The following is a 13,599-nucleotide window of genomic DNA, read 5'->3' as shown; positions in this document are numbered from 1 at the left end:
TCCTTCAAAGCCACGGCAGGTCAGGATATTCTCTGCTTGCCTGTACCTATTTCCAAAGTCACCCCTGGAGTCCCTCCAAGAAAGCTTTTAAGTCGTTTCAAAGTGCAGAGCTGGCACCCCCACGTGGTCGTTCTGGCTCTGAGCAGCTTCTCTCACATCTCGGTTTGTTCCTGCCCTGCCAGCTGATGTGCACCCACAGCTGTACCACCGCACACAGCACCGTACAGCTCCGTGTGCTGGACACTGATGCTCAGTGTGACCTTTCTGATTTCATGTGCGATGCCTGAGACAGCTCCCTTGCTGAGAAAAAAAAACCACCACCCAGCGTTCTTCCTGCTGTCAGCAATCTAGCACAGTAAAACTGCCAAAGCACTCTGGCACAACCTGAAGGCTTTCTGGCCACCGAGCTCAGTGCCCTTCACATTGCCCATCCTTCAGCTGCCCCCTCCTGCCTTCAGTGCCAGGCAGGAAAACATGACCTCCAAATGCAGGACAGGTTCACATCTGCCCAGCACGCACCTACTCACCATCAGATCAGTCTCGCCCCTCCCAAGCGGAGGAACGTTGGAAGCACTTTGCTGATCCTGCTAAGGAATGAATGTAGAAACGAAGCACTCAAACATCAGCGCGTTTTGTTGCTCAGCCCCTGGGATTTCACTCTGCCACACGTCAGAGCCGTGCCGCGAAGCAGCCCACGCACACAAAGGGCTCATTCAGAGCTGTGGCATCCAAGAGGAGGAGGGAGGGAGTTGGATTTTGAAGCGCCAGAAATATTTTAACTGCACGTTAGGGGAAGCAAGCTGTGAATGACTGCTGCCCTGTACAACATCACCGCTGTGCAAACACTTGCAAGCACAACACAGCTCTCGGACGTAAAGAGGAGCGCGGATGTAAAGAGGACCACAACACCGAGGGTCCCAGGGGCTGTGCCAGAAGAGACAAAAAGCAGCTGTTTCACAAAAGCTCACTTTCCAGGTTTATTAAGTAAAGTTAACTGAATCGTTTTCATTTTGTGGGGATTCCTTTCTGCCTCACCCGGCGGGCCGGCAGAGTCGCACAGAATCACGGTTGGACTGTGACAACCCAAATACAACTTTGGCTCATCTCACCGCTGACACATATGGAATGACTTGGGGGGTTATTACATGCTGTGTCTGCTGGAGGCAGGTACATGTACAGATCAGCACAAGTTGCAAATGATAGTTTACATCCTTTCAAAACAGAGCAGGGCATTCAGCAGATGCGCTGCAATGAGAAGACATATGAAAAAGAAATCATACAGACTTGCAAATACATAAGAAGTTCAAGAGATGCAAGAAACCTCAAACACAAGAAATGTCAAGGGGGAAAAAAAAACACTGAACTTCAGACGCAACGTGTTCAAATTAAAACCCGGCTGTAATTTAAATTCTCTTCAAGATGGGAAACATACAGGAACGCAATTTAAGAGAAACCAGGTTTTGTCCTGGGAGAAGCGTGTCCAAAACCACGGATGCACAAACAGGTTCAGAATTCTAAGCAAAATGTCCCTGGGCATTGGCGTACTTGACTCTTGGAGCCAGAGCAAAGCAATTCATTACACTGCTGGGCCTACTGCTGGGTGTCGGAGGCACAACAGCACGTAGGGTTCCAGATGTCAGAGAGAAGGCAGCGCGCAAACTGCTGGTTGCAGAGAGAAGTGCTACGAGCCACATCTCCCAGGGATTGATAGAGCAAGGGCACCTGACTCCGGCAGCCTGGCCTCCATTGCACACACCGTTAGTGTAATGCTCTGCAAGGTTCTTCAGTTCTTAGCTCACTCCTTTCTCAGCCTGAGTTGTTTCTGTCTTGTGCAGGAGCACAACTGGCCGTGAAAAATTATCCAAAAAACATAAGGGACAGGACCAAAGAAAACAGGCTGAACCTGGGGCTGGCTCCCAGCTCCTATTTGCAAATATCTGATAGAGGTTGGAAATTTATCTACAAAAGAAATAATATAAATGAAATAAAAAATGGCACCGTCCACAAAATTAAAAAAAAAAAAAAAAAAAACAAACTTACAACACAGCCTCGTAAAAACGGCTTTGCAACGAGAGCTCAGTCACAAAATAAGGGTTCTAGCTCTCCGTACATCAGAAGAGGAAACAAAGCTAAAAAGTACTAGTCCACATTCTCTTAATAAGTTAAACTTACTTTCCCTCCCCCTGTCTACAAAAGGGGTAGAAGCAAAGGAGAAAAGAGGCTACCAAAAATAACGAGAAAAAGAAAGAAGAGAGAAGGAGAGAGCGCGCGCAAGAGAGAGCAGTCTGTGGTCGGAGGCTCAGAGCAAGGCTGAGTTCCTTTTAAGGGTTTAAAAGATGCAAAACAGTTCCTCAGAAGTTCCCTCTCTTCAACAGTTAGTTCAATGCTGTAGCCATAGAAACTCAAGTATACATCGGAGGAGAGATTCTTTCGGGCAGATCGGCCGCCATCCGGAGAGCTGCTCAGCGTGTGTTAATCCTCAATGATTATGGGTTCATCATTCATGGGCTGGCGGAGCTGCACTGCCTGGATTGGCCGGAGGATAATGGGCTTGTAAGGGCGTCTGGCGGCTCGCTTGGCTTCGGAGGAGGAAAGCAGCTTGCGGATTTTCCTGCAGACAGTAAGGAAGAAAGGAATGCATTACAGAGACCAAAGGCTTAGGCGTTGCAGGCCTCTCCATTTCCCCAAGCAAAGCCAGGCCTGCACACGCAGAGGCTGCTCCCTAGCGGGATGGACTGACGCTGTTTGTTTTGGCAATGCTTTCCCGGGGAACTTTTGCTTTCTCATTTATAAACACATCAATGAAGGGGCCAACTGCATCCAGCGTTCCAGAAGCCTCTCCCTGCAGAGCAGAAGGCACCCTGGCCCAGTTTCACAGGACCGGGACCTGCCGCCGTAAATGCATCACGTGAAATAGTTACGTCAACCACATCACTCCTTTATTTCGATGCATGCGAGCACATCCACACGACGTGCTGCAGGCAGCTCTGTGGGAATGCACAAAGACAAGTAGCAAACAAATCTATGGCAGCTCGGGTCACTTCCCTGCCTGCTAATCTAATCCACTGCTGCCATTCCCTGTTTCCCAGCAGGTGCACACAGCTGCCTCTCCCCACAGACACAGTCAGCACCAGCCAGCAGTGCTCCATCCCCACGGAGCGGTGTCACCAGGCTGAGTTCCCACAGGGGAGCTCCAGGGCTGCCACTAACGAGGGATCCAATGCTGCAGCCTTGTTTTTCTTTTTCAATCATTATTTTCTCACTCTCCCCACTGGGAATGCTAGCAAGGCATCTTCCCTTTCTTATTTCCCCTGCTCTGCGTGCACCCAATCTAGAAATGAACAACATTCAAGTTTTGCACTTGTTAAGAGTGTCTCTGTATGTTACAAGGCCAGCAACAAGCCTTATCGGAGGCAGGAAGCAGATTGCCATCAGATGAGAAAGTAAAATACAGATAAAGATACAACAAAGGCTTAAAATTAGCAAAAAAAGCTGGAAAGAAACACTACTTGCTTCCTTCTGTTGATACCAGGCTTAGAGGAAGCGCCTTAGAGAAACCAGCAAAAACAAAGAAGTACACTGTATAATTAACATGAGGAAATCAATTCCAGAGGATGTTGTGGTGGTCAAAAGCATATAGAGATGAGAAAGGAAGGTGATAAATATTCACAGGAGTAGACCAGCAGCACCATTATGCACAGCCTTCAGCTCAGGAACCGGGACCACAAGGAGGGGTTGATAAGGATGCCTGTCCTGCAGACTCCTTCCTTAAAGGTTTTCTAGCTTTTTCAGCATCAGAGAGATCTGACACTGCCTGAGAGGAAGGGCAGCCACATGGCTTCACAATCCACAGCTGGACCAGCTGCCCCCCAGAGGTAACTGCTACATTTCTGATTAGTTGACGTGACTGGGGCCAAATTTTCAACAGACACACACATGTACATCTTCGCTACACGTCCCCATTTCTCCAGTTTCTTCTGAAGCTGAAAGGGCATGGGGTGGGGAGAGAAGAGAACTGGGGGGAAAGCATGTAGGAGCAGGGGAACCTCGAGGAGAGGGTTATTCCAAGACTCACTTTGAAGTCCATCTACTTTTTAGCCAGCAGAGCTTCTCACAGCGTCTGTGTTCTGTCAGGTGTGCTGCCATCAGAAATAATCTCTCAGCAGCTCTACATTCTGATCAGCCCACACTGTGCCTCACTCGCATAAATTATAAAGGCTGAGCTCTGTACTCTGATGCTTGAATTCAAGAACTTATTACTTTTAATCTACCAACTTCTCAAGCTGCTCCCTCACAGCTATCCAGTCTCCTAGCACTGTCCTCAACAGTACCACACAAAGGGGACAGAGAGGGGTAAAACTTCAGGAAAACCTGCTTTCTGTGACCAAAAACAGCCTGGCCCTCAGCTGGAGGACGATATGCAGATAGCAGTGTTAGATTGATTGCTACGGAGCCTACACAAAGCTCAGCTTGTTCCGGAGTTCACAAACAAGCCTTACATTCCTGACACTGGAATGCAGCAGATGGCTCAGGGAAAAGTTAGAGGTGAAATGCCCAACAGAAAACCCGTGCCTCTCACAATGCTACATGGCTGAAAGCTTCCCTGATTTTCAGCAGGCTGCCAAACGTCTCTTTTCACACTCACCAGGCAGCGAAGCTGCTGGACAAAGAGGCCTGTTCTTTTTTTCTTTTGAAGAGATACCATCTTACTGAACTGATGCCTATTGCCGTGCTCTGATTGCCATGTTTGAGATGTGCTGCTCGCTGTGAGGCTGGTCCTTCCTCCTTGCTCTGCCTCCTACAGTAAGCAGTTCTCACATCCGACCCCGCAGCCGATAAATATTCTCTCCGTTCTGTACAGATCAAATAGCAGGGCTCTGTGGTCATATTGAGACATTTCTACCACAGATCTGTAGTACTGCTTGTGGTTGGGAAGATAAATGTGGCAAGCAGTTTTTTGCAACTGGAGGATCATGAAATATGCCTCGAGCACGTGAGGACTGAATTAGAGATGGAAAGCCTTGCATTTGCCATGGCACGTGAATGTGTCAGAGCTGGAGATCTGTAACGGGATCCCAGCACCTCTTCATCAGAGCAAGATGACAGGAATAAAGACACGCTTCCCTTAAAAACTAATTACTTCTCATTTTGCTTTCTATTATACAGCAGATCCCACTGTTTACTTTCACAGCACCTCACAGAAAGAGAAGGAAAAGAAGAAAAGAAGCTAATGACACGAACCGAGGTGAAATGCACAGGTGGACAGTAACTTGAACATCACCATCTCAGCCCATGTACAAAGCCCACTGCTAGAAGCAGGCCCACAGAACAGTCACTTGACTCCTGAAATGCTTTGCAGGCTAAGGAGGAGGTTGAGGACATCGGAACTCTGGACCACTCACACACTTCATGCTTAATAAAAGAATGCTCAAAAGCAGCATCTTACTTAGTTGTACCACAGAGAACAAGCACCCAAAGCTCACGTCCTCCGTGTTACTTGTAAGGACACAGGCACTCCATAGTTGTCATGCCTGTCTCTGCTAGGTGCTGGGCAGAAAGCTGCTGTTCCTGCCTGCTGGGGGGCACAAATGATGTTTTGGGAAGCAATACGACAGATTTCAGCATGCAAGAAGGCATACAGGGCACGTGCAACCTCAAAAAATTATCGTGGCCAAAAGAATCGGCACCGGGAAGATATATGCTCCAAGAGTGGATAATGCTGTGCATAATTCAGCAGTTTTCAGTGTATGTAAACATAAAAGCTTTTATAGGAACGCAGAGCAGTGAATGCAGTGCAGCTCCTCAGCATTACCAATGCACCAGAAGGCCCTATTCTGTTTCTGATACACTGGGATAGGATCTCCGCAGGCATTTATAGGTCTAAACCAGGTGAACATCTCTCTTGTCCCCTTCACCTTACTGCCCATATCTTAAAGGAATTGTTCAGGAAGAAGAATCTGTTTTTTTCTTGAACGTAAGCGCATGACAAGGCATGTAAGACATGAGACATATCCAGCTAAGCCTCTATCCATCTAAGCACCGGCAGCAGTGCCTGTATCCAGTCTGCAGCAGTAACACCCACATGGAACAGAAACCAGAAGACATCCCTTGAACCCTCCTAAAAGCCCAAGCTTCTCACCTGGTTTCTTCAGTGGCCATGTAGAAAACATCATCTGGTGCATCAATCCAGTTCATCCTCCTCCTTTTCACTGGAGGCATGGATCCACCACGAATTAATCGGACTTTTGTTGGGTATGATTTCCCATTGAGCAGCAAGTTTCGGCTTGGTCCCTGACGTGATACATAAAAAAGTACAGTTACGGGCTGCAACAAACCTGCAACAGCACACGATAAGCACTCAAACAAAGGAAAAGAGAATTAAAAGTTTTCATATTAGTTGTTCAGAGGTTCTGGGAAACATGTACCCTTCTTGCCCATGACTGAATGCAGAATTCACACAGAAGCAATTGTCCACAAGCAGTAGAAGTTAGGCACCTCCATTATACAACAGGGCAGCAATACTTCAGCGACAGAACAAATTGTAAATGGAAGGCATCACCAATAATCTGTTGTTTGTGTCTGAAAGATGACATCAAGTTTGAAAGACTGAGCACGTGACTTAGATTTCAGCTGCTACCATAAACCTAGAGCAACTCCATTGATTCCAAGGAAGGAAATCTAGTTATGCAGCATGTGAAATAGAAAAGTTTGAATTCACATTTATTCTGGGGCACCAAACTTACCCAGGTCCTTTTTGTTCTAAGGAGGTTATTATTTAATGATGATGGTATATAATCCCGACAAGTTATTGTAAACAAATCTAGAATTACAAAGCTTAGCTTCTTTCATCATAAAATCCCTTTAGCATTTAACAACACGGATTTCCCAAACAGAATACATTCACTTTGTGAAACGACAAAGCTATCATTTTCCAGACCCACAGCCCCCTTCCACTCAACTGGAAAAATGTGAGCTGTTAATAAGAGAGGTGCAGATGCAAGGGAGCAAAGGATTAAGCTTCGCAAATGCAGCTGTCCTTGATCATTTGAAGTCCAGTTCTGCTGCCCCTCTTCCTGCTGATTAGCACACTGAGAAATCCCACTGAAATTGGTAACACTGGACAGTCAGGAAAGATGCAAAATAAGGGCCCAGAAAAAATTGATATGCATGAATTAAAGCTGGTCAGAAAACGCCAAGAAATGCCAAAAAATTTAATTCTGGTACATCACAGGCTAGACCACCTCCCCTGATGCACCAAGGCTTCCCATTGACCATGAAATGGGAAACTGAACACATTCAGGAGGGACGTCCCACCTGGCAGAGCCACCTCAAAGGGAAAGGTGGGGACACAAGGTGCACTCAAACCCTGAAATGGGCAGCTGGTGGCAAAAACCCACTCAACTTATTATAAGCAGACTTCAGTTTGTCCAACAAGAGAGGAAAAAAACCACCCTGACATGTTTTATCTGAGGAGAAAATAAAAATTGATTAATGACTTTTTTTGACCAGCCTTAATCAACTATGTTAGACATACCTGCTTCTTGTCAAGCATGAGGGTTTTACAGCTAAACAAACAAAACCCCATCTTTTAGAATCCTAAGCTCTTTAAAACTGCTGTACACAAGTGCAATAACAATTTGATTTCTTAGTTGCCCAGCTCCATGTTGTTATACACAACAATTTTGGCACCACAGCAAACCACGGAAATACTTCAAGAAATTGCTTTTACATTCGAGGTTTATTAAGGAAAAGGTTTCCATTGAAAGGCTTTTGTCTCCTCTGCCCCTCCAGATTTCTCCAAGAACATTCTTCCATTCATGTTATGATGGAAAGTTCCTCCCCATGTGCTGTATATGCAGAACAACTCCCAAGAGAGTTCTTGGAAATACCTAGGAGGGGGACCTGTGTGCTTCAGAGTCACCTTTCTTCTACCTGCACAGAGCAATGTTTCAAATGGCACATCCTGAAACATGGGCCTTCAGTTTTCAGTTCAGTAGCATCTTTTATTGAGCAACCAGAAGTGAGGCAGTTCAGGGTCCCCACCCTTGTAGCTAACAAGTGTTAGGTTGTCACACTGCACTGAGCTGGTTTATACAGCAGACACAAACAAGTAGCCAGTCTCCTCCGTGACAAGAAGTGAAGCTGAACGCAATGAGAAATGTAATTTGCCACTTGGTATCAGATGCTCAAGTAAGAAACCAGATGAATGCTTCATTATTACCAGCTGAACAGCATTCTCCAGGGACAGCCTCCTGCTGCTGCCTACCATCTGAGCACGTCACTACGTTGAATACTTGTGGTCACTTCTTGGTGCCCATCGTTCAGACCTGATTTATCCACGTTGGAGGACTCTGCTGACACCAATGTACTGCGGGAGTTCACCTGCTGAGGCCAACTCCACTTCATCAGCACCCCAAGCAGATCTTCTCTGGCCAGAAATACAATTATGCTTCAAGCTCTCTCCCATGAGCAGAGAGATGGAAGACTGAGGTCTCACAAGAACTACCAGTGAAGGGGCAAAGTGATGCATAGCCCTTGTGCTGGCCCCTTCTCATGACGTTCGCTCTGGCGCGACAGCATTTTGCCAGAGATGCATCAGTCAGACTGGCTATTTGCTTCTGTCCTTTGATAAATCTCAGCATCGTGGATGAAAGGAATTGTTATTACTCCAGAAAAAAATAAAAGAACACAAAAGAACAAGCATTCTCAGAAGACAACTCGCACACCAACTTCCTAAAGAAAAAAACAAAACAGAACAGACTTTTCCAAACAAACCCTTCCATCATGTAAGCCTTCCTCCTTCAGTGAAACACGTTCCATCTAGAAACACATCCCAGAGCTTTGCTATAAACAGCCACTCAGTTTCCATAGGAGCAGAAAGAAAACGTTCCATTCAGAACAATATCACTGATGTAACCACTGATTTGAGTTTTCAATTTTATTCAATCATTTGGACTTTTCGTATGCCCCAAAATAATTGTTTATTCAAGTTTCCTGAGGAACTGGGAAGCGTGACCAGCTGCAAACAGCAAAGATGGAAGTGAAACACTACGGTTTAATGGGGTGTTCTATCTAGAGAGGGTTAATAGTAATTGTTTTTCTTTTCCCTGTTTTGGTTAAATGAGCATTCTCTTACCATTTGTCTGGTTTGTCCGTGGTTAGGCAGACCTAACAAACAGGAAAGAGAATAGAGCTGGTAAGACCATTGCTTTGCCAAGACAGAAAAAGTACAAAATCAAAACACGCAACTACGATTGCAACTGAGTTGTTTTGCTAAAATAAAGAGTTTTCTACCAAACTAACTTCTCCCCTCCTTGGAACGTAACTGGGAAAAGAGCTTCCTTAACAAGGTGGTTTGCAGAGCAGAGCCCCCAGATTAAAAACATTTCATTTGCTCAGTCTTCTCTCCATTTACTCACACTGTCAAACTACCACTGCAAGTACACCTCCTCTTTTAGACCTGAAGTTTTCCTCAAGTCCTTGGGAAAAACTGATGTTCTGGTTTTATTGGGGAATTTACTGGTACCGAGAAGGGAGAAAGTAGAAGGTATTATACTGTCAAGACAGCAACAAGTAACATCTTTCCTGTCATCCCTAGGTGCCCAGGGAACAACTCGCTCAGATGTCAGCTCCAAGCTTTTAGCAAGCAGACTGCAGAGATAACCTGCTCTCACCTACCGCTGCTAAATCCTTCCACAGGCTCAGCTCCGTTTATCACTGAGCACAGCCCTCCTCCAGCAGCACAGCCAGTGCCAGGAGGCACCAGGGCTTGGTTTTACTCGATTGCCACTTCCTACCCCATCAGACATCCCATCACACCACCACGAGGTATGCACTGTGCTGTTCCTCACTAAGACGAGAGCTTGCAGGTCTTGGCAGACAAGAGAACAAAGTGCTGCTCTAAGGCAGCAGAGTACAGCACAGAAAGGACTAGTAGATCTAAGAAACACTTGTTATTACCACTTGGTTTCCTGAAATGCATGCTCCTAGGAAACATCATGCCATTAACACTAAAGCACCAAACCATGCTTCTCAGCCCCTTCTGGCTGAAAAGCAAGAAGGTTGGTGTAACAAAGCAAACACATTGTACTGGTACCAGCTACAGAAGCAGTGACTAACTCTGCCTTCACATCACTAACAAGTTTCCCAGCACAACTCTTTCAGTTTGGCATTTGCCATTTCCCACTGTTAGCCAACTAAGCTGGGATAAGAACAGCAAAATATGGAATCCAGCAAGAATAGACCAGTGATGGCCTGTACTCCAGCAGATTCCTTGAAATCCTCCTTGGTAAGAGCAAAGAGGATGTACTCATGGCAGGTACAGCAGGAAATAGAAGGCTCAGTGATGTACTGTGAGGGAGAAGGGCACAATGGGGGATACTTTGCTGAGCACTGAGCATCACCACACCACGTTAGCAATCAACAGTTTACATAAGGTTTATACCAAGTTTATTTTCGTTCAGAAGAGATGTATGCTATTGGCTACTTCAAACGTGAGGACACGTGCTTTTTGCAATGTTTTTCTGGTTAAGTATCCAAAGAGATGAAGAAACAGTTGCCAAGACGACTTCCACCAAATGTGCAGAACAGATGTGCCATGCGTCAAGCTGACCAGTAACAACCTCTGGATGTTAACAGAAGCGATGTGAGTTCCAGATAATTGCTCCTCTTTCACACAGAAGCAGCAACATCCAGCTGCAGGCAGCTGCCTGTGCCTGGACAAAGAGACAGTGCCTGCTGGGACGGCACAGCCAGCAGGACATGGCCCAGAGCCACTGGCTGCAGCCCAGAAGCTGAGCTTTAGGCCTTGCTTTCTTCCTCTCCCATCCCTGACAGGAAGATAGTACTTTCCTCATTCACAGGAGCTCTGGGAGATGTAAACCCATGGATGCTACGCCTTGGACTGAAGCCATGCATTTCTTGCTAACCACACTCAGGATTAGCTCTTTTCTCATACTAGGGAATATGAGCCTACAGGAGCAGCTGATATACATGGCTGCTGCTGCGATGACTACTGCTGGTTGTACAACAGACAGTAGAATTGCTAATCCTCAGCACCAGAATTAACTCAGAATATTCCAGGAGATACTGGCACAGGCTGAGGGCCAGCTCTGAGCCCAGAGCTTCCAGTCCCAGCTGTTTCCAGACAGCAAGGAAACAATGGTCTACAACAGGGACACCCTCACCCATAAGCTCTGGCTTCTGGAATAAAATGCACGTAACAAAATATTGCTTCAGTAAAATAAGACACAACTTCCATACAATTCATGCTCTTGCTACCATAGCAATAAGGCAGCAGTTAGCTACTTCTCCCCTTAGTCACACTCTGATAACTAGAGTTTGAAAGAATCAATATGAAAACAGACACTAAAAGACCAGCTTCGGTTTGCAATAAAAATAATCACAGTAGAAGTATAAGCAGCTGAAGTGCTGCTGCTAAGTGAGCAGCTTTACCCAGATCAGTCACCTAAGAGGAGCAGACAGCGTAACATCTGCAACACGCTGCAGTACAGCTGCCACAGCAACAAGATACAGCTGTGCTGGAAACCATGGATCCTCACCCAGAGGTTTTAGTGGCTTCTGTGCAAGAGATGAGGTCTATCAGACATGCACCTGTAAGAACTGAGTATCACAAAGCAAAAAAGTCTACAATGATGACTTCAAGCAGCTCTTTCACTCTTTTGCAGTCAAAGACACTGACACATGTTCTAAAACCTCAAGACCACATTTTTTTTTTTCTTCCTGTAGCACTGAGAAAGCTCAAGGCACTAGAAAAACTCTTCCCATTCAGTTCCTCCTGCCAAAATTTCCACTACTCAATGAAAGCACCAGGAGGTCCCAGAAGATTAGGTGAAGATGAGGCAAGCAACATACACCTGCAGATGCCCTTTGCCACAGACCCTTCTACACTGTTACCAAAATGGCAGCCAAACAACTAAGCAGAGCACAGAGTTTAAAAGAGATCCTGGAGCAAGCCTCCACTCCTGACAAATTGGTGACCTTGGTTCCCCAGGCATAAGCTCAATTACAGATGAGATTTCAGTCCAAAATGGTCACAGCAGGTCACAATGGCCCACTGAACTCTCCACTCTGGAAAGATCAAAGCTGCAAGTATCACCCCTTGATCTACCAACCTGGTTCTTCTCATGTACAATCTCCTACCACCTGGAGCTAATTCTCCCTTTACTAAAGGAGTGAATAGCAAACAGTAACATCCTGCACCACCCATAGCAATACTCCAGGAGCATCCCATGAGGGTAAGGAGAGCTGGTAGCAACACCTGGAGGGGGAGGTGGGCTCTGGTTGGGATGGAAGAGCAAACCAGCTCACCCAGTCCCTCTGACACCTGAGGAGAGACTCGCACGCCCCTTGCTGCTGCTATTCTGCTCACGGCAAGACGACCCTTGCACCTGAATACCATCCAGAAACCACTCCCACAGCTCAAATTCAGCCTCCTTTTTCCTTTTCTAAGCCATACATAACACATAACTGCCATGCTGAAAAGGAAGAGAGCCTAAATCTTCAGCAGCACACCCAGCATTGCTTGGAGTGGAGGTATTTTCAGCTATCACGAAGAAGTTGCAGAATAAGCATCAAGTGCTGCTGTTCTCCTATTTGGGTACAAGTCTTCCAGCACTTCTCTGTGTTGGAACATACACACCACTGCCTATACACTTACAGACCATGTGACAGTGCAGCACAACAATTGTGCACAGACCTAACCCTGGTATTAAGGAAGAAGAGCAGCCCAGCCTCCAACCCCTGGACATAAACTGATGCTTTTTCATTCTTTGCTCCTAGAACTTACTCACTCCACTCTTCAGCTTATGCACCATGCAGAAAAATATAGGTCCTCCATGTTGTGTGAGCCTCGTTTTTTATTTTTTCAATCTATACAGGCATCAATCACTCACTGATGGCATTTTGCTTTCACTTCTGCTTACTGAAGAGAAGTATCACACAGAACATGCAATATGCAGCAACATTCATAAACACGTCTTCAGTTACAAGGAAAACTGAGAACTCAGTCAATACTTTCACAACCAGTCAGCTTAGAACGCAGGGCACGCTAAAATACATTGCTTTCCAACTCCACGTGCTCTTTATATGCATTTTCCTTTTCCAGAAGCACTCCTGCTGGGACTCCATCTTTCCTAGCCGTAACAAAAACACCAACAGTACCACATTTGTAAGCAAGCTATTAAGAAAAAGAAGCATGCATGAATGAGGTATGATGAACAAGGATTTTGCTTCCAGGTTAGTGGTTCACTGGCAAAAAAAAAAAAAAAAATATCTGTGTGTTGACATACACACACACACACACACACACACACACACAGTTTTTGTAAGCCTGCAAGAAGGCCTTAGTGCCTCTCTGACACTGCTGAGTGTGTTCCCATTGTGAATGGATTGAGGGCCCACCTTCCAGCAAACAAAAGCTACAAACCTTCAGGAACACAAGTGCAACAAGCAGAAGAGGTCAGAAATTGTACCTGACACCACCTAGACTAATATTTTCTTCAAATTCTGTTGTATATGAAAACAATGTTAAAATTGCAATTTACTTACCTAGGTAAGTTCCTACCAAGATTGGCAAAG

At 45.8% G+C, this 13,599-nt stretch overlaps 1 protein-coding gene across 4 annotated transcripts in view; it reads right to left on the bottom strand.

Annotated features, from left to right (window-relative positions):
• Window positions 1-964: 964 nt before the first annotated feature.
• Window positions 965-13,599, bottom strand: part of MTA1 (metastasis associated 1) — a 70,828-nt gene continuing 58,193 nt past the window's right edge. For 2 of the 4 annotated variants that reach the window (XM_085231494.1, XM_085231492.1), the window contains exons 18-21: window positions 13,570-13,581; window positions 9,137-9,168; window positions 6,140-6,291; window positions 965-2,611 (exon numbers count right to left, since the gene is read on the bottom strand). In XM_085231494.1, the coding sequence (XP_085087620.1) occupies window positions 2,473-2,611; window positions 6,140-6,291; window positions 9,137-9,168; window positions 13,570-13,581 (335 nt within the window). In that variant the 3' untranslated portion in view covers window positions 965-2,472. The remainder of the gene's footprint in view (window positions 2,612-6,139; window positions 6,292-9,136; window positions 9,169-13,569; window positions 13,582-13,599) is intronic. The other 2 variants (XM_085231493.1, XM_010715694.3) reach the window with 2 other exon arrangements.

Source organism: Meleagris gallopavo, chromosome 10, assembly GCF_905368555.1.
Source record: "Meleagris gallopavo chromosome 10, MGAL_WU_HG_1.1, whole genome shotgun sequence".
In the NCBI taxonomy this organism is placed as follows: Eukaryota; Metazoa; Chordata; class Aves; order Galliformes; family Phasianidae; genus Meleagris; species Meleagris gallopavo.
Note: the sequence above shows the minus strand (reverse complement) of the source record. Positions and strands in the feature narration are given on the sequence as shown.